This window comes from Mesitornis unicolor, unplaced genomic scaffold, assembly GCF_000695765.1.
Source record: "Mesitornis unicolor isolate BGI_N332 unplaced genomic scaffold, ASM69576v1 scaffold28483, whole genome shotgun sequence".
NCBI lineage: Eukaryota > Metazoa > Chordata > Aves > Mesitornithiformes > Mesitornithidae > Mesitornis > Mesitornis unicolor.
The window spans coordinates 45,416-67,659 of NW_010174510.1; the positions used below are offsets into that span (position 1 = coordinate 45,416).

Sequence of the window (22,244 nt, forward strand, 5' to 3'; positions counted from 1 at the left end):
TTGATCTTCCCACTCTAAGGGTGAGGAAGCAAAAATCTGCCATCTCTAACCTGTACAGCAGGCTGAGCTGATAGGGAAAAACATTAAATACAGACTGTATTTTTACTGTCTGCAGACTGCCATGTAGGAAAGAGAATTTAAATATTCACTTCTTTTTTCTGCCAGATAACATTAGCATTGCACATTACTGTTTCAAAAGAAGAAGGCACCTATTTATATCCCATGGCTAAAAAGCCAAAGGTACACACATACTCATTTTTCAGATATGACTGTGCAATTATTTCCACTCCAGCTGTACAAGGTCCACTCAGAGTCTTTTCCACATATAACAACATGCATACACATATGCCTTCTTGCTCTTACCGTCACTTGACGTACAGTTTTGAAGATGTGGGAAAAGACCAAATCATTATGAACATCAGTCCCTTACAGTAGTCCCTGCAGTTCAATGACTTAGTCCACCTTGAGCCTGCTCACACAACATTTAGATGAGCTCAGGCAGTGCCTTTAAAGCATCTGAAGATGTAAATATTCAACAGCAACCATCCTGAGCACAGATATTCCTAGGCATGTATGTGCCTAACCTCCAGTGAAACGAACAAGAATTGGAAACTGAAATGCCTGTAAGGACTTGAGACCTTGTCCATTCTGCCTCTGGGTTATTTGTTTTCTCTCCAGCTCCCTCTGGTGTCCTGAACAACAAATGACCATCAACTCACTGGACTGCACCGCATGTCCATGCATACACTGCTTTGTTACACTGATATGCAGGGTAGAAAACTTACAGAGTGGCTAAATGGAAACTTCGTTCTTTCCAGGATCCAAAATCAGGGTTGAGAAAACACTTAAGAAACAGCAACCTTTTACTAGCCTTAGCTGGCACCAAGGATGGTTACTCAAAGTGAAGATTTACAGAGCGCTACCACGGCCTCTCTTGAAAAGCAATAAATAAGAAGAAAATGCTAAAAAAAAAACCCATTATTTTTCAACTAATCTTGAAGACATATATTCAGAGAGGGGAAAAAAAAGCATACAAAAAGCTTCCTCCAAAAACAGTTAAACTGGCCAGGAGCACTGTCTCCACATTATCACCAATTTGCAACTGCTAACATAAAAAAAAAAAAATAAATATTAGACTCACCATCTCCAGGCACTGACATGAAATGAGCATCAACCCGTTTTTCATCCTCTCCGTACTCATTCTTTGCCAGTAATGTGTAAGCACCATTATTCAGGTGGGTAGGATTGTCCAGCTGAAGGCAGCCATGGTATTCACTTTGATTGATAACATGTATTTTAGTACAGATGTATTCAGACTCGTTCAGTATAGCCCCTTCATAGAACCACTGCAATGTGGGCTTAGGGTTCCCTTTCACAGTGAATGGAATACACCAGTGGTGGTCCGGGGTCGGAGATTCAATAAATGTGATATTTGGTGCAACTACATTGGAAAAAAGAGTGAAGAACATCAGAATATTCTGAACATGTCTTTCCTCCCCTTCCCACGCTCATCCAAAGTTATCAAGGAAGTATTTTTCATTCATGAGTACAAAAGTGTGTTATTAGTAGAAATGATACCTATTTGGAGGAATACTCACACAAGAATCCACCTGCTCTGCCTAGGGTACTGTACCCACAACTGAAATGAAGCCATTCTTTAGGAAGAAACAAAACCAACTTGCTTCAGACAAAGACTGAACACCTGCTAAATCAGTTAAACCCTGCAAGTTGCGAGAAGTTCAGTTACTGGATTACTGATAAGTGGGGGAGAAACACTTTAGCTTTACACTGCTGAAAAAACGGTGCAGAGGAGTGCTGAAGGAACACAACAGCATTGAAAATATTTAAAAGTTGGCCAAAAGCAAGTAGTACTGAAAATATATTCAGCTATCAATCCAAACTTTTAGATTATTTTCTTCACAGAATCAAAGCCAAAACAGATGAGTTAATTCCCTGGATTCTTCTGTCAGGGAAAGATTCTTTTCTACTATACATTTTCTCATTCCTTGCTCAAACCTGCTAAATGCCTCAGGTTTACAGACTTGTTCTGTTTCCCTCAGAAGATTATTCCAACACCTTGCCCATTATTTCACTATTGGGAAATTTTCCTTGATATTTATTCTTAACTGCATCCAATTTCATCTAGTTATACTCCCTTTTATCACTCATAACAATGCCAAAGTCAGAATCTCATTTACACTGTTCAAACATTTCTAGTTTATGTCCCTTCCCACAGCTATTACCTATCCAATTTCAACCTACAAACGTATATATACAGTGATTTTTCTAGCTTACTCTGTCATGGGCACATGCTGTACAAAGTTTGACAAAGTTTGTACAAAGTGCTCCATTCCCATCTTCGATTAAACAGAGGGTTGCAACTTGTGAAAATACACTGTCTAGTTCACATAAAATGAATTCAGGCTGGAGCTTAGAACTGAGAAGCCAGTGTCCCTACACTACATGTCCCTTCCCCCTTCCTTGGCCAGACAAATAAGTGTATTACACAGAGCTATGACAAATAAATTTACATCTGTAAGTATAAATGTTGCAAGGATGTTATTTTTTGAAGAAAGCAGTTGTTGCTTTAGATAATAAGAACTTAAACATTTGTAGTCTCCTATAATTAATTCTATGAGCCTTTTGATGCGTTCACACCTCAGTGCATATGTACATGCACAACATTACTGACATGCACAACCCACACTGACAGCATCATTATTTTGGGTTTCAGACCTTTACTTACAGATCATTCTATAAAATAAAGAAAATAAAGCATTTAGAACGACACTTTTTGCAGAATGCAGGGGTGAAAAAAATGATAAACACAACAACTGCTGACTGGGCTGCTCCCAGCATGAACTGCAGTAAATAGCTCACATGCCTTAAGTGTTTCTGTCTCAACAACCTGTGTGCTCAGAAAATATTTGTACCCAAAACAGTTGCTGCCAATGCAGATGGGTCGCACAAGCTGCATGGAGGCCTATGTACGTACAGAATACTGTGAGCTCGGCAGAGGCTTGGTCCTCTCCCACAATGTTCTCTGCTACGCAGGAAATCCATAGTCCGCTGTCCACGGATGAAACGTTCTTTATGGTCAGTGAGGCTGGGTTCTTACTTGTGTCACTCTACAGGTGATGAGAAAAACATGTATGTGTCAACTGCAGCATAAAGAACAAGGGAGAGGCAGGGAATCACTGGCCACAGTTGAATGGCACTTCTCATTTTTCCTTCCTTTTAGCTGTATCAGTTCATAGTTAATCAAAGTCTTACTTTAGTGTCTTACCCAAACAGACACAAAACACATAGAACCAATTGTAATCACCAGTGGCAGTGGATTCAAAGCTCCAAAAGCCCTGCTATAAACACTGCACTCAACCATTCTTCTGTTCTGTCACATTCAGTTTCTGCCTTTGTGTACAAGTCTTCTTTCCCTCTACCCATACATTTCTTTCTCTACCCATACACTTGTTCATCCCTCTCTCCCACTTTGTGACTTACTTCTACGGTCTATCTCTGCTCCTCTTTAACTTTTTCTTCCCTCCTATATTCTGTTCAATCCTTGCTTTACTCTTTTCTTTGTCTCTTCCCTTTACACTTGACACTTAACACCTCTTCCACTGCTGCCTTCTGAGCCCTACTGTACATTGAAAACAATGTGTCTTCATCCTTCTTAGCCAATTTTCTCTTGAAAGAAATTTCTTCTCTTCACTTTCTCTTGAAAGCTTCTTTTTCTCACGAAACCTTCCACAAGAAATTACGTACCTTTTACTACTTATGCTACTGCCCAAGTACAGTTCTCTGTGTTTAAGCACAGACCAGGTAAAGGTAAGAATTATGATTCTTAGAAATCTTGATTCTTATGACTTAGAAAGCTCAGTGCCCATTTACAGCCTTACATGCCATAGTGAATATGCAGCTATGCAACACTGAAGAAAGCAAACAGGGCTGAAATTAAAAAAAATAAGCAAATCTAGTTGTTAAAGTCTCTTGTTTACTTAAATCATGTCCTTCATACGATAATCACATTTTGCATACTTGATTTTTTCACAAAATGCAAAACTATTTTCTTAAAAAGGAACCAAAACACGTTCAGAGAATAATTAGAAACACATTCAGAGAATAATTAGAATATTTTTTAAAACTACTTGTGAGGTACTTTTCTTAGTGCACACATTCACTTCAGTGTTGCACAGAACACAAACAAATAACACACTGCACCTGTAAAACCAGTGACTGTCAATGGCGGACGATGGGGACAGACAGGAACACTCCTGCACATGATTCTGTGGGACTAGAATTTTGAACCCCAATATGACATCTTAACTCCACTTAAGTTAAATGTCCCTTTGATTTTAGTGTGACACTAGGGGAGGGGAGTGGAAAAGCAAATGCTCCATTACACATTTCTCTATATGCAACTCTCAGGTGAGCAGTGCTCAAAGATGGACTGAAAGGAGAGGGGCTCAACCACAAGATCAGGGCTGATATCTAGTACAAGAAAAACCTAAAAAATATCAACTGGATTGTAGATCGGCATAGAAACTGAGAGCACGCTGTTATCTTTGCAGGACTAGAGTTTTGGTTTAAGCTTTGTTAACATCTCTCTTTGTAAAACAGGAAAGAAGGAGAAAACAAGCAAAAGCTGCATAGGAGATGAAGAAAAGGGAGGCAGAAACTGAGACATCTAAGTGAGAGAAAGGAAACTAAAAACAACACTCACAGAAAAGGAAAGGATAGTTGTGAATGGCAAATGAGCTTTAAAAGGCACTCATTCTTCTGCTACTGAAAACACTACTGTGCACCATGGCTAAGGTTGTAGCTAGCCTATATTATAAGACCCTCTGAAATCTCAAGATGAAGCTATTGGCAGGACAGAGTATTTCTGGAAAGCTTGAGGCGAACTGGCCGTGGCATTTCAAAGACAGAAGGGTTAAAAAATTAGGCAGTCTCACTTTTTGAACAGCATTACACATACATTTTGGCTCATAACTCAAAAAAAAAAAAAAAGAAGAAGAAAGAAGACCACGTGGCATAGGTTCCCCAACCTGTTTTAATTTCTTGTTCTTCATGACGACTCATGCCTCTGGGTAGTTTTACAGATTAAATTTTAAAAATAAAACTAGAGCTCTGCAGAGCTCTTACTGAAGACAGCTGAAATACAAGCTAGTCAAACTCTATACAGGACCAATATAATGACTTCAAGGAAGAAAGTACCAAGACTATGGGATCCCAGAGGTCCTGTCTCTTCCACACTGCAGGAACAGTTTAGAAAGCACTCATCCTGCACCATGTACAGACCAGGAAGTTTTAGGCAGTCTGCATCATCATGAATGTAGGAAAGCCAATGGCATAAAATTGTAAATAACAGAGGGTCTTGCACACTGTGTAAATAATGTCAATTTAAGAGGTCAGCAGCCACATCTCGAATATCTGTTTATATGCTTCTCTCTATCAACACTTTCATTAGAAAGAACTTAAATCATTTTAACTCTAGTGTGCACAGAGTCTAAGGTAGGGACACAGAATACAAAGATCTCAGAAAACAAAATTCCCTCTGCCTAGATGATTTTATTGAGGAAATATCTTCATACTTCATTAAAAATCTGCCATTCTTTTTAGTAAAACCTTCACTTCAATTTCCAAGGTTTTCTGTTGTTGCTTTGTTTGTTGAAGGAAGATTAAATAACTCACAAAATAATATTTACAACCGAATTCCAACAGATCAAAATATTGGCGTGAAAATACAGTAAAACTAGAGACACAAAGCTTTTTTCATGATTAGGATAGATAAAAATTTTCTCTGTATGCAGGTGTAAGTGACACTAAGAAAGCCCTTGTGTTTCAGTAACCCAATTCACCATGTTACTTCCAAAACATTGCAGTACTCTCACATACAAGTGAACATCCGAAAACCAGAGTACAAATCAGAGTCTCAGACAGAGAATGCCTGCCATTCTCCAAAAGCACTATGGCAGTCATCCTGGATTGAGAGTAACAAATGTAAACCCAACATTAAATTCCAATTTCATGTTTTTAATAAAAAGTTAACTAAAGCTGGACACAGACCTTCATTCCATCCTTCAGCGGGTATCTCCTGTCTCTGAATTGTCACATATTTGAATACTAAACTTACCTCATGGTTTGAAACAAGATTAGTGAGCACCCAGGACACATTAGGGGGTGGTCCGCCAGTAGTATCACAGTACAATGTGACGCTCTTTCCTTCCACCACAGTGATGTTGTAATTGCTTAAGTTTGCTGAGGGCAAGTCTACGATAGAAACAACAAAAAAACCCACATGCATTTGTATTTGACAGAAATAGACACTACTCAATTCTAAGCAGGCTGTATAAATACAAACAAAAACAGCACTAAATGAGGTATTCACTGTGGTCATTTACCAGTCAGGGAATACAAACAGCATCTTTGAAAACATATAACTACTGTCTCTAAGCTGCTACGCAACATATTTCTGTGGCTCCACCACTTCACATTCTAAGAAAACATTAATGGATGTGGAAATACATGAAGCTAATTATATAGGAAAATGTTTCAGATTGGCAAACAGAAGTTATCTTAAATTCAGTTTTTAACTTCAAAATGAAAAAATGAAGAAAACCCTTCCCTTATTCTTTAAAACAGAAAATGTAATCTCTTTGTAACAGCTGCCAAGAAACTTCTATTTTCAACGAACTGACATTATTCGCACTGTTCTCTACAACACTAACAGGAAAATCCCAGCTCCCAGTATCACCCACCCTTTCACACCGAGACACAGCTCAGAGAGCAAGGCAAAACCTAGATCTTAAGTACAAAGTGAGCAAAACAGAGCACTGAAAAGATCAAACCAGAGAAGAGAAAGGACAGAAGACAGGGTTAGCAACTGCACAGACCTGCTATCCAAGGCACCTCAGCAGACTTTGCTATTGCTCTCAGGAAAGCAGAAAAGCTTTGAGATAGTACCACTCACCAGGGAAAAAAGCAATGAGATGGTACTACTGACCAGCAAACAAGCCCAGATTTTGCAAGCATCAAGAATCCCCCTCCATCTCACAGAGCTATAAAGCACTCTGTATCTAATTCTTCAGCACCCAAAGCAATGGGAGTCCTCAAAATGTATGCTGAATGCTTACAAAACCACAAGGAATTAAAAGTAATGCCAGCAATTTCAATAAAATTCAGGCAGAGAGCACCTCATGCTTCATATTTATTTAGATGCCAAATAATTACGCAACATGTTAGAAATACAGTTCTTTCTTAAAAGATACCATGCCATCATTTGGAGTTGTTACACTCTAAAAATCCTTGGCCTTCTTTATGAGGCATTTGTCATCATCTGCTCCAGGTAAGGTTTACTTACATGTCATTATCTCAAATAATCAAGATTATCTGCTGTGTTAGATATGTGTGCAGGATCTTGCAATGACTTTTCCCTTTCTGAAACAACAGTTCCCTTTCTTTTTTTCTTTTTAGTTAAGAGTACAGTAGTTTCATCATGAACTTGCAGGTATAGAAGTTTAGCAGAGACTTTTTTGCTTATGTAAAAAGTACCACAGAAACAATTAAACATCGTATCAGTGTGAACACATTGATTTGTTTACTAGAACTTCAATAGAAGCTATATGTATCAGAAATTTCCCTTTATGTGTAATTAGTTCAATAAAAATTAAATGAGAGGAGTAATATCAAAGGGAAGGCAAATAATTTTTACAGGCAATGCCTTCTTGAAGCTTTGATTTGAAGCTCAGCACAAGTATAAAATAACTGCTTAGGCAATTCTCCCAGTGCTTTAAGCAGTGCTGTAACATGATTCCTGGTGTAGGCATCATGGATTTCTTCTATTATGTTCACTTTATAAATCATATGTTGAAGCTTATTGAGACAGAGCTGGACAGTTTGTATGCTTTGATGCAGTAATCTGTTAGCAAAGGTAGCCATCTGCTCTTTCCTGCTGTGAATTCAAATTTCAGCAGTGTCTGTCAACTAGCTGGGCAGGAAATAAAACTAATCTTAGGGAACATTTAGATACTAATTTTTCTGGTTAGGATTTAAGAAGTAAATCTTCTTAAGAAGGAGGGGAGGGAGGGGAGGGGAGGGGAGGGGAGAAGAAAGGAGGAGAGGAGAGGAGAGGAGAGGAGAGGAGAGGAGAGGAGAGGAGAGGAGAGGTCACATTATTGTATGTGTTTTCTTTCACTCTCTTTCTCAGTCGTAAGAGGTGAGTGGGAAACATATACAAGAATTGCCTTGAGATTCATTTTTTCTGGTTGGATATCTTGAGCTAGCGAACATTAACTGCAAGGTCATTTTGGTTTTTATTTGTAGAAGCACCAAGACTGTTCCACAGCAGAATACACACTAGTTGAGAAGTGGCTCTGTAAAAAGCAAACAATAGCATAAGATCTTGTATCTAGAAATGTGATACATTGGACTTACCAATAAAGTAATGAGACTAAGCAGTAAAACCCGTACTGAGAACTGTATTTTAAAAACCACAATGCACCCTCATAGACACATATGCTCAGTGTAGTGTGAGATCATTTATACAAGTCAGTAGCATTTTGACACCTACACAATTACGAAGATATTCAACCATGCTGCATTTACTCCTGACTTTATTTGGTTGAACATAGTGTTTTAGATGACTATCACTTCTGTTGACATGGATGCATATTTTAAGGAACATTGTATACAGTAATTGATACAAGCAGTAAGACAACAGGTTCAAATATTTTTTGTATACTGCCAGCATGATAAGTTTTGACTGTAGCATAAGAGCCCATGCAAGGTAGACATGACATCATCTTTTCACGTCTCATCTTGATATCTGTCAGACAGAAATTACCCTCCGTCCCAAAGCTCGAAACACAGTATCTCTTTCAAACTTTGATAGCATTAAATATTATAATTCTGAATATCAGTATTAACCCTGCTAGTATCCAATTTCTTTTTTAAGTCTGCTATATTCTTGGCCGTAATAGCCTTCTGCAGCAATGAGTTCCACAGGTGTACTGTCCAGGCTGTATACAAGAGCCATTCCCTTTTCCCAATTCTGAAATTTGTCTGTGATGTTCCAATTCACTGGGTCCTCTCCTGTTCTGAATAAAACCTGCTTTTATTTTGCTTTCTCAAGTCCCTTTTCTTCTCAATAATCTATCCAAAGTTTATCAATCTCTACCAAAATGGGAAGACAGAACCTGCTATTGAGAATTTTAACCTGTATAGAGTTATGCAGTTCAACAGATGCAAGCATACACTAAAATCTGTATGTTTAATTATGCATGGGCATATAACAGCTATGTTATTTCACTATATATAGAATATCTGTTTTTATATTCAAATTTATAACATTTTATTCCCGAGAATAGGCAACTCTGGACTAGCTTAAGCAGTCAATTCCCTTAGCCCAGCACAACTGGACACAACAGAGAAAAGCAGGAGGAATTTATTTATGTCAGCTGAGTCTCTCCAAATACCATCTCATGCTTTAGAAGGAACAAATCCTCCTGCAAGTATGGGAGGGTATGCTGTTTACCTTCACTGATCATCATTAGTGCAAACTGATGGCCCGAGGTCATCAGACAGTGGAACTGTCAAGCATCACTAGGGAATGACTCATATCTTCATTGTGCACAGCTGAGACCTGAGCAATCACAAAACTAAATACTTCAGATGAAATTTTCAAGGTTACTACAGCATTTTGCTACACAACTGTCAATTGACATTAATAAAATAAAATGCCTAAATTCCTAGAGGGCTTTCAGTCTTCATGCTGCTACTTAACTACTTTCTACAAAAAACTTACACTGGCCTTGGTAGAGCCAGACTGTCACTTTATGTCAAAGGAAGGATACGACCTAGTTAAGAAATAACTGAGTATTAACACTAACTCTGCGGTCTGCAACTCTACTCTCAGTACACTACAGCAAGTAGACCTTTTAGAAGAAGGTCCTAAGCAAGGACAAAAGAATCTACCATTACACCCACGACATTGTTTCACTGGTTAACTATCCTCACAGCTACAAAAATTTTTACAAAATTGATTGACCAGATTGACTTTTTCAGCTTCAGCTTTCATCTGTTCAGTTCTGGGATTTGCTCAGCTGCTCAAAAACCTTCTAAAATATTTTCTCAATATGGTCAATTATTCTCACTAATACCTAAGAAAGTATGTGTTGAAGAAATGAGCACCTGAGAGAATACCATAAATCCAATATTGCATTCATTTATGCCGCTCTTTGCACACTAAGATTTTCGACAGCCTGTTGAAAAACTCCCAGGAGTCTAGCCATGATGCAGAGGTACTAAATGGTTTTCAATGTGGCCCATGACATATCTTTTTTGCTTGGCACATTTTTGCAGGTCAGCCTGTTCTGTGATAAGAACAAGCAGTTACCAAGAAAAAATTGACAGTTTTTATTCTCAAAACTAGCCAACTACACCTGAATTTTAATAAGGTCATTTTAATCCTTACCTAAAATCCTTCATCATCTTTTTAATAAATATATTAGACCCAAAATAATTAAATTAATGCTAAGACAGCAACCATCTATCAAACTGAATCATGTAAATGTTGACTACCAGAACCACTGATTTATACTGATTTAAAAAATATCGCCTGTAATTCATAAGAAACAGTGGTCCAAATCTAGTTTGCTAGCCTCACATAAGGTTTCAATAGAGTCCAAGGTTGTTAGCTCCCTGGTTTTGCTTTTTCTCTCTAGGGAGAAAACATACAACTAATTACAGCACTACGGTACAGCTTGGTAACATCCACTACTTGTCCTGTGTGGAGCCTGAAAACAGAAGAGTCAACAGAGCAATCTGTTAAGAACTGTACACATGGAACTGCAAATTTCAGAGGTCTTACTGGCTCTGAACAGGCTGTATCATTATCTTATATCATTCTATTAAAAATCTGCCTTGTTTGAAAATACAGAAATGTTTACCAATTCCGGAAGCCTTTTCCTTTGGACTTTCATGGGTTTTAAAAATAAAGCAAAAAAAACTTCCAGTAATTCTAGCTATAAAGCTAGTAGCTGTTGGATACATGATACGCCTCCTGTGTTTCACCGAGCAACTGTCTGCAGCCAACAAGGTCTGACCCAAATATCAGCCATGGGATAAGCGGGCATTTTTCCACTTCAGTCTGCGGAACAAGAAGACCAAAAGTCTGCCTGGCTACACCTTTAGCACTATAAACAGGATAGCCCACCAAGAGTTTAATTGCAAAACATGAATTAAAGTAACATAAATATTTTTTTGTATTTTCCGTTGTATCACAACCATCAAATCAAAATGCCCAATACATAGAGACAATTGCAGAAATCTCACAGAAGTTATTCCAAGATGACAACTACAACCATATTAAAAGAAAATTTCAAAAAACAGGCAAATAAAATACAGAATTAGCAGAAATGAGAAACATTAAAAAAAAAATCTCTCATAAATCTTCTTTTTTCTGGAGCCCAAATATCACTTTCCTCTCCAGCTACAACAAAGAGAAACTGACAACTTATTTCACTGCTATTTTCACCGCTCTCCATTTCTCCACTGTAACTTTGTCACCATGCACAACAAAACCTGAAATTTCCCTTTGGTTAAAATAAAAAGTAAAGGCAATAATCTGAAAGGTGTAAGGGAGAAAGAGGAAAAAGGAATCCTGAATTATTATCCATTTTCTCAGTGTATTTCCATACTCTGTCCACTGAGTGTTAATGTAAATTAAAGAAACTGTCCCAGATCAAAACCTCTTCAACTCTTTATGAGAATATATAGCCATTGGACAGAGCACTGAATAACCACTGTATAAAGTTATGCTCACCATGTGGTGCAGCAAATCTTAATGGGTGTTTTTCACAATGACCTTGGTATTTTGTACATGTCTGACAAGGTTAAGCTAGAATAGTCTCAAACGCTCTACAGGTTGATCGTGAGGACATTATCCCCAAAGTTGTAGGTTAGATTCCTGAACCTAACCTGAATCCAGAGAAGGATGACAAAAACTCTTCCCATAGGCACTACTTCTGTTTTTCTTTCAATCTTAAAAAAAAAAGAGAGAGGAAAAAAAGAGCAGGTTTTGTTATGTCGTTTTGAAAGGAAAAGCACAAATTCCTACCATTGGGAGAAACTGAGTCCTTGCCAAAGCCCTGAAGAAAGTCATTCAGACCAGAGCTTAAGACTTTTCCATGCCTTCAGCATTTCTTAATGAGCAGTTGGAAGGCATATGCACACTGAACAAGCTCATTTCAGAACTCTTCTTGCTAGATGTGCTTGCTGCTTCAGCATACCTTCTTAAAAGTCCAACTCTCATTTTCTTACCACATCAGTTCCGATACTCACAACACCCACCTCATTAGTCAATGGAGGAATATCTTTCTGTTGGGAAGCAGAATGAGTGATGTGGCAGCTCACTGGACCACTCAAATATTTTAAAATACTGAAAGAAATCTGCCTCCAATCATGACACGCCTAATTGTCACATTCAGTTGGGAAGCTTTACAGAAAATAATTAAACAAGTACAGCCTCTACTGGAAGCGGATGAGTCTGTAAAGCACGCTTTCCCAGAGCCGATACACCCTTACTTTGCCTTTAAATACTCCATCACTCCCTGCTTCACTGAAATTATCACTGGAAACAAACTTCTGTAAGTATAGCCAGTGTGTGACATAGCAAAGACCACAAAACTTGCTAACTCATCTTCAAGATTACAGCAACCGATGCAACCTCCGCAGAACTGTTGTCCCATCCAGGGCTTCAAATGCGATCTCAAATGCCATACAGGCAAAAACCACCAACAGCCATTCACCACAACAAATTCACTTGGACAGGGAGCTGTCTTCTGTGGTTAACCTATACAGAAGCATTGAAGGTTGCTGCTGACATTTCAAACCAGATGTAGGGCCTATATTTCCAAAGTTTACGTCAGCTCTTTAACTTCTGCACAAGACTTTCCTTTTAAGGTCCCTAGGCCTAACCTGGGTTCTGCTAGGAAGATGATGAATAAGAGAGGATCTTGCAGCACCTGAATAATTTAATTGACCTTGTGCCCATTATTAGTATCAACAGTTTGTCTGCAAGAATTTTGAGATTATATGCTTCTATAGAGGCTATCAACCTTATCAACATTTGCCTTGCTAGCAGTCTTCTGAAGGTACCCAGACATGTTTCCTCTCAAATTACCTGAATGGTTATGGAAATTAAATTATATCTGGAGAAACTGTTCTTAACTGGTATTCAATCTTCAGTTTACCCACAACAACTTTCAAAAGAAAACGAAATACATTTCATGAAGTTGGGCTGAATACAGCAGTCACAAGCTTACCAGATGAAACAACAGCTAAGCAGTGTAATGCAAGTTAATGAGGCCTAAACTAGCTTATGCAAACCATTAACAAATGGCTTCTTATTCACTACATGCATGTAATGCAGTTGCAATGGCTATATCTTTGTCTGGGGAATTTTATGTGCGACAAGGAAATACTGAAAATAATGCCGACCTGTCAAAGACAGCAATGTAATAAAAGTGATGCTGAAACAGGAACATTTTCAGAGACTACATAGAAAAGTAAAATGATGGGTTTCATTCTTGATACCAACTATACCGTATACAAGTATATGTCCAAATGGATGCCTTCATGAAATGTCACCACTTTTAAAGTGAAAAAAGTACTTTATCTAGACTTCAGAATTCAGTTATCTAGTTGGCAGTCTTCACCTAGTTACATCATAAGAGCAAAGTAAGAATACTACCAGCCAACAGCCACATAGCTGTCCTCCCTCAGTAGATCAGTACTCCACACTTACGCAGACACGTCGTCAGGCATAGAGAGTATCTCTGCAAACCTGCACAATGCACGGTGTCCAGGAACAATAAGTGAGTGATCATGACATTCTTTCCCTCAGATAGCCCCTTACTTGTTTTTATTTCTAATCTGCTTTGTACTATAAATCTGCTTCAAGTTACAGCAGAAATTAAATCTGAATTATAAAACAAAATTTTGCTCTTTTTTAAAAAATTGAGATGTTGACATGCATCACATACACTCAACTATCATCATCCACAAGTCCTGATTTACACATCATATGTGTAGACATCTGTATGTTCATGGTTGCTCCATGAACAGATAGAAGTGTGCAGGCTCATGCAGAAGTTATGTACATGTCTTTGAAAATGAGAATCCTGTTGCCTTTCAAACATGTATAAACTATTGGTTATTTTCACTTAAAACTTGGAATAATGAAAATTGTTTTAATTAAGTTTGTAAAATTCTAACTCAACTTCGGAGCAACAGTAGAACTCTATTATTGTCAAAACTCTCATAAAAACATTTTTCATGCTGCTCATGATCACAGATGAGAATTAAAACTCTTACAGAGAAAATAAGAACAGTTTATCATCATATATCATGCATAACATCTAGTTCCTGAGCCAAAACAACCACCACAGGCTAGAGAGCCCATGAATACTCTGAAAGGTAAGCACGGAGAAATGTTTAAGATTTTTTTTCAAGTCACTTCATTCTGCCTGTAAAGTTCTCCATCTGATAGTCTTATCTGTGCTGTCTGGCTGATAATGAAAAAAAATGTCAACACCCACCAAATTATGCCTTAGCTTGTGGTTTTAGACTGCATTGTACTGCGATTGCCTAAGATCTAACGTCTATTTTATTGACTCACTAGTACAACACATCTTTTCTGTAAATTCAAAGAAATTGATGAAAAACTCAACATGAGCCGACAATGTGCGCTTGCAGCCCAGAAGGCCAACCACATCCTGGGCTGCATCAAAAGAAGTGTGGCCAGTAGAGCGAGGAAAGTGGTTCTGCTCTCGTGAGACCCCACCTGGAGTACTGCGTCCAGTTCTAGGGTCCCCAGCTATCAGTCCCTTCCAACTCAAACCATTTTATGATTCTATTATTCTAAGAAAGACTTTGAGGTGGTGGAGTATGTTCAGAGAAGGACAGCATATCTGGTGAAGCGTCTGGAGCACAAGACTTATGAGAAGAGAAGGCTCCAGGGGGACATTTTTGCAGCCTTCCAGTTCCTGAAGGAGTCCTACAGAAAAGCTGGGGAGGGACTTTTTACAAGGGCAGGAAATGACAGAATCACAGAATCACAGAATCACGTGGCTGGAAAAGACCTCTGAGATCATCATGTCCAACCGTTTCTGTTTACCCACTAAACCATATCCTTAAGTACCTCATCTACCCGCTCCTTAAATACCTCCAGGGATGGTGACTCCACCCAGAAGGAGGGAGAATGGTTTTAAACTGGAAGAGGGTAGATTTAGACTAGATATTAGGAAGAAATTCTTCACTATGAGAATGGTGAGACACTGGCACAGGTTGCCCAGGGAAGTTGTGGATGCCCCCTACCTAAAAGTGTTCAAGGCCAGGTTGGACAGGGCTTTGGGCAACCTGGTCTGGTGGGAGGTGTCCCTGCCCATGGCAGGAGGGTAGGACTGGATGATCTTTAAAGTCCCTTCCAACCTGAACCATTCTGTAAGTCTATGATTCTACTTCATGTGCAAGTGGAGAAAAATGCTACCATTCATATAAACCCATAGTTCTCAGATCAGACAATATTTCTACTGACTGGCTGCATAAGTAAACAGCCAGCCTGAACACACATTTCTTATGTATAAAATAAACAAGTATACGAGACTAACTTGCCACTTTGTTCAGCAGATTTTAGCTACCAGGTGTGACTAATTACAAGAAAGAAAATACCTGCAGAAACAATATATGATAAATAAGCACACAAGGCTGGGACACTAAGCAAAACTGAAAGCCAGATCAAGCACCACGCCAGCATTTATAAATCAATCTGATTAACTAAATTGGCTAGATAAAGCAGAATGCCATTATAAGACTCAGATCCAGAGCCACAAAAAAAATACACACAGGACTGCAGAGACAGCTGTAGAAGCCAAGCCTTTCCCAAAAATACCACAGGAAAAAAAGACTTCTTTTGGTATCAGTGAATTCAACAATAGCAGCTGAGTAATTAAATGCCTACCAGAGGGAGCAACCAACACCTTAATAACTAGCCCCAAAGACATAGTCTTGCCTCCTTGGCATTCAGTGAGCTCCAGGTGATCTGCAGACTGACAGATGTTTGAGTGACCTTACCCCAGGCATAGGACACGCCTCACTTTCAAGGACTTAATGCACCAGTGGCAATTGCTGCCAGAGCTTAAAGAAGTAGCAATAAGAATGAAGTGTTTACTTATTTAGTTCTCTTTCTTGATTTTCTAATACTATTTATCAGGTGTAAACAAAGAAAAACAGAATAGCCTAGGTGGTGATGCTGTGCATGTTGTACACACATACAGAAAATGCTGTGAAAACGGCAAAACTGAACACCACCATTCCTCTACACATAAGGCTCTACTAATAAAGGCTCTATTTTGTAAACACAACTTAAAAACCTTTGACATAGTAATGAAGTGTGAATTTAAAACTTAAAAGAATCTGACAATTTTCATGGTACATAAATACATTTCAAATGCAGTTGAAAAAATAGTTCTGCAAGTACCATAACAATTGATTGACACTTTTAATATTGCAGCTAGAAAGGATCTTCTAGATAGTGAGCATACCTGACTTAAAATCTCAAGAAAAGAAATCACAAAGCTGATGGCATCTAAATTGCAACCAGCCTTTAATGAGCACATTAATGAACACTTCCACCATCTAAACAATAAGTACCACAGAACTTTGCTAATTTTCACATCAGTTATCTACAAACCAAAGCTTATGATCAAGAAACCACAGTGGACGTTTCCAACTTCCCACCAAGAGATTTATTAACAGCATACAATAGTGAGACATGCTATTACCAAGGCATTTGCCACATACTGTGCAGGCCACTTACTATAATATCATGAAGTAATTAATAACACCTGCACACAAAGAAGAGAGAAAGTCTGCTTAGTTTCTAAATTTAAAAAATCTAACAAACCAGAGAGATGGGATGAAATAACTCATTAGCAGAGAAAATCAGAAAACGTTTCATTAACAAAATTCAAAGACCTGCACACCCAAAAATTTATCTTGACATTAAAAGGAGCCAAAAAGATCACAGAGCTAACAAGAAGAAAAGTTCACATACGCAAAAAGCTGAATTCTTTTTCTATTTCAGTTCTACCTATTAGCTTCTCAGAAAGTTCCAGAAATAAAATAAGCCAGTTTTATCAGTAGAGTTTTTTTTTATTAAGTCTCGTCTTTTTAAACACAGAAAAATATCTGCAGAGATAATGAACACAAGAGACACGCACTGGCTCTTTGAGACATTCTCCAGAACACAGCCCATTCACCAAGATAGTCATTCCTCTTTACCTGGGATTCTCTGTTCTGTACCTAGGAAAAGACTGTGTTGTCGTTGCTATTAAACACCTACATGCCACATTGGTTCATTTTGAAAAAAGTAAATTAAGTAGAAAGATCTACTAAAAGAAAAGGGAAAAAAAAGAAGGGAAAAAAATATATGAAGATTAGTCATATTTTGACCCTGTAAACTAACATAAATAATTTGCAGGCATGTGCTGACATCCACACAAATCTTCAGCAAAATGTGTATTTTCCATATGCAAATCCCACATACTGCAAATTCCAATCTGAATGTCATATATACTCACCATTCCTCCTCCTCTTCCTCCTCTAATTTTAAGTACTACCTTTCCTTGTAGTTTCCTTTCCAGGGCAAGTATTTTAGTCAAGATATGCCCACAGAGTGCTCATATGTGTACACACGTGCACCTACACAGCATCAAAAGGTCAGAGACAAGTCTGTTGTGACTGCAAATGGTCAAAACCTCAGGAGAAAGAAATAATGTCCCATAGGTTTAATTCTGAGTATTAAACAACAAAAGTTTGCAAAGGAAAATTGTAGCTACCTGGTAGCTAGTAGATATGCCAGCCAAGCATGTTACAAAAGACTACACTGGAGCTCCTGGTTTGTACTAATTGATCTCAGTCCACCAGGAGACCTTTCTACACACAGAAGATTAATCTACCTTCTAGTCTATCCAGCTGGAGCAAAAGGTTGGGTCTGTCTAGCTCAGCTTGGTAACACCTCCTACTTCAAGCAAATCAGATCCTGAAGCACACAAGGCCAACTGTGCAGGACACAAGACTGCCTAAACAGGCTGCTTTTCTCTTGATTGCACCAGACACTAGCAACATTTTTGTCATGAATGGCCTGCCCGCAGCAGGAAGCTGGACACAAGACCCAACTGTATGATACATGGCCATAAAATGCATTACTGCCATTAAACACCACACAAGTGGAGTCTGCAACAGGTCCCCTTTGTGGCTGCTCCTTGCTGGCAGCTGCTATCAGAGGGTGTCCCACCCTCCACATAGGCAGTTGAAAAAAGGACACTTAATGGGCAAAGGAGGAAGAAGAAAATGTATCATCTTTGTGTTCCTTTTGCTATCTGCTGTCACTTACAGCTTTCCCAATCCAAATCAACCCTCCATAAGGATTTCCTTGCTCCCTTTCCTTCTTACCTGCCTGCTGCTGGGCACCACAGATCCCCACTCTGCAGAGGAAACTCCAGACTCCACAGGTCTCACAATGTGCCACTAATACCCAGGCTCTGCCCCTCATACACAGAGAAGGAGAAATCTCTTCAACTAGTGGGCGAAACCTTTCACCAGCTGTCCCAGAACCATCTATTGGCAGCACAGTTCTATACAAAAAAGGCTGTATTGTTACATCATTCTTCCACTATCTTCAGATCCATATAAGTTAACTGAAAACAAAACTCAGCTAACTGAATGCAGAATGCTTCAGATATAAGCTTGTTAAGACTCTTTCGCATAGCCTTTACAACTACTGAGATTTACATGTGTGATGAACAGAGCTATTGCTAACTTGTTTCTGTTAGCAGGCAGTTCTTCTGAATTTTCTTCCCACGGTTCTAGCTCTACAGTTTGTACTTTTGAAGGAAAATAACAACTTCATTAACCATAAATACTCCAAAAAAAATCAAGGAGGTAAGATTTTGTGTCTGTTAAGCTTGGAAGCACTACTATTTAGCTTAACAAAGGCATATGCATTTTATATAATTCTTGTGTGTTGTCTATAATCAGTGTTCTGTTTTTCTGAACTCGAATAATGGTATCTTCTTATAGGATCAAGGAGAAAAAAAAAAAAAGCTTTAAGTGAAGATCTCAGAATCATTCCATGTGGGAAAGACCACTAAGTGGTTAATGTGGAAACCTTTTCCTTTAGCAGTGCTGTTGTCATCCTGATAGGCACTTTGTAAAAAAACATGTTTGTTTTTCCTGTCTTACAGTAATTTAGCAGTAATTTAATGTCAAAAGAGTATTACCACAGTTTGGGACCTTCATATCCAGCAAGGCTGTCCTCTTGTTGTTGTCATCTATGCAATATAAATCCTGAGTTTCTGTGTAAAACTTGGTCTCTTGAAATTTCTTGATCCACATAATTTCACAGGAACACTTGAACGGATTGTCCACCAATATCCTATAGCAAAAAACACAATTAATTTAGAATGAAGAATGTGTCATGCACATAGGAAGAAAAAAGGGCGTAGAGGGACTCCAATCACTCAGCTGGGTGAAAGTAGAAGTTGAACCCTTAAGAAGGACATGGCATGCAACTTTAGTAACTTCAGTGCAACGCAAGCTGCAAGTGGATAATGGTTTTCATGTAGAAAATGAAGCTCTCTTTGTACCAAGATCCAGACTGTCCTGCATCAGACAGCTCACAAAGGGAGCTCAATTACTGTCTCCAATTCACTGGTGTAAATCCAGACAACTGGCCTTTCCATCAAGCTCCATTCTATCTCATGAGAGTCAAGCAGAGATCAGAATTCCTCTCTTCTACACCTGAATCTCTGCTCACTTAGCTCAGAAAGATCATGACCAAAAATGGTTTACCGCTGTGAGACGGTAAATTCTCTATAGAGTCAAACAGTTGTGGATTACAGGCAAGCTCTAACAAACTCTAACCACAGAAAAGGTTTTTACCTAACATTCAAAATTCATCCACTACAGTACTTTAGAAAATCTCACAGTAAAACTCTAGGTAGTGTCACTGAGAAACATTAACTGAAAAAATGTCCCTGAAACAGAAATGTATCATCTAGTTATATGGTATGCTGCATGGAGTTTAAACCACAGGTTAGCAAACTTACCAAACTCTACTTTTAATATTTAATAAAACTACACAACAATGTAATTCAATAGCGCTCAAGTAAAATACAAACAGAAATATCGCAGTATCAGTGTAAGAAGTGACCCATGGTTATTTTTTTCTACTGTAGGTATAGACCCCATCAAATAAAGCACGTGCAAGTGACTGTTTTAAGGCATTTCACTACAAGAACAATTGTCCTTAACAAAACTTCATGGGTATTTTTGATGTACAGAAACTAAGCTCAAGTTGCTCACAGACTCTAGGCTCATAAATGCCTCCTGAGGACATGAAGTGTGCAAATCATGAAAGCCTCAGCTTATCAGAGCTATAACTTGTTTCCCCAAAAGCCATCTGCAGTTCTTTGATGATTAACAGCTGCAGAGATCATTTTCGCAAGTCTCTGAAGGAGCAATTTGTATTCACAGAAGTCATCTGCTGGACTTCAACACCACCACAGCCTGGACAAGAATTGCTTGTGCAAGACAAGAGTATGAACATTAGGATCCCTTGGGTCAAAACCTACAACATGCATTTTCAAAACAGCAAGATTTACTTCCCATCATCTGTTTCATCGTATAACTTCACTGTAAAAGAGAAATTTCCCTTGACCAGTGGCTGAGCAGTTCCTTTCTTTCCCTGTTTTATTTTGTGTTAAACCTATCAAGGGAGTTAGGCACATCATAGGTAGGATGATAGACAGAGGCATGATGGCCCTCTACATACACTTGTGTGTAAGAAAGAATCTGACCTAGTGGAAGTAAATTACATGTCTTTATCTAGTTGCTGTAATTTTACAGCTGCAGCTAGCAATTTTTCGAAGTGGTATCTCCTCCTCAACAATACCTAGTGAGTATCTCCTGATTCACCCTATCCTGAGATTTCCATCCCTTTATGTTTTGATTTACAAGAGTTGCAAACAACAGGACACTTGTTTCTCAGATTTAGAGGAATCACCTCAGAAGCTATTTATAGCATCATTCTCTTCTCAGATTCCCCTTCTAATACTCTTCTTTCTCTCCTCTTTCTCATTTTCCACCTGTTTTAGCCATTTATCAATAGAATTGTTCAACTGACACTAATCTTATCACTGGTTTTCTTCCCTTCAGGCTCTGCTTCCCTCACTCACTCTCCCTCACACTAAAAAAAAACCTACATCCGTTTATCTCAGTTCATCGCAATCTCTGTTTGTGGAACTTTAGTTCCTCTATCTCTATGCTGTAACTCTTTGATAGGTGCATAACACTCTACCTCAATCTTGTACCCTCCTCAAAACTGACTCAGTTTCTCCACTAACTGCTTAGAAAAAACTAGGAGATGCCCAAGCTTCAGGCACCAGCCTGAGTCCTGTATCTATTTTTTTAAGGTCATGACGACTACAAAACATAGAACCTACAGCCAAGCTAACAATGGCTTTTTGGCAGAGACTAGGTGCAGCATATGAAGAAACAAGGCCTTCACAATCAACAGACCTATAGAGGGCATACAGCGCTGGGAGTGCTCTGCAACTAACTTGTGTCTCCATCAGAGTGCTCAGTGACCGCCAAGTTACGAAAGAAAATTCCAGTGAGCTATGTTCCCTGGGCTGTAAAGAAGGTGATTATACCAACTTAATTACCAACTAAGGGGCATAACCTCTTTCTGTGACACTAGGATATGCTCACTTTACTTCTCACATGCTGAAGTCCAACAGACAACATTGAGGATTGCAAGGCTGGTGTTACAGTTCTTGGACTGGCATTTTAGACAACTTCTGACTCTGCCCTGAGCTCTGGGAGAGCAATCTCCCTCTCCTCTGCAGCCTCAGCCCTTCCAAAGCTCCTGCAGGCTCTCTGCAGTCCCACACATTATCAAAGAATGCACAAAATGACCAAAATTTTAGCATCTATACCAGTGCAGAAATTCTGCTTGCTAGATCAGAGGATGAAAACATAATAGTGAAACAACCAACAAATATAGTGCTGCATTACGAAATGATTATATAAAGCACAATGCAACTCAAAGAATTTGAGAAAATAAAAATACTCTTCAACAGTCAACCATAAGCATAGCATCTGGGGGGCCAATCCAAGAA

The 22,244-nt window shown here is 38.7% G+C and overlaps 1 protein-coding gene across 1 annotated transcript in view; it reads right to left on the reverse strand.

Annotated features, from left to right (window-relative positions):
- Positions 1 to 22,244, reverse strand: part of LOC104538031 (BDNF/NT-3 growth factors receptor-like) — a 73,626-nt gene that overhangs the window by 43,154 nt on the left and 8,228 nt on the right. Inside the window, exons 4-7 of the mRNA XM_010181078.1 lie at positions 19,344 to 19,498; positions 6,137 to 6,273; positions 2,996 to 3,128; positions 1,142 to 1,441 (exon numbers count right to left, since the gene is read on the reverse strand). Of these exons, the coding sequence (XP_010179380.1) occupies positions 1,142 to 1,441; positions 2,996 to 3,128; positions 6,137 to 6,273; positions 19,344 to 19,458 (685 nt within the window). The 5' untranslated portion in view covers positions 19,459 to 19,498. The remainder of the gene's footprint in view (positions 1 to 1,141; positions 1,442 to 2,995; positions 3,129 to 6,136; positions 6,274 to 19,343; positions 19,499 to 22,244) is intronic.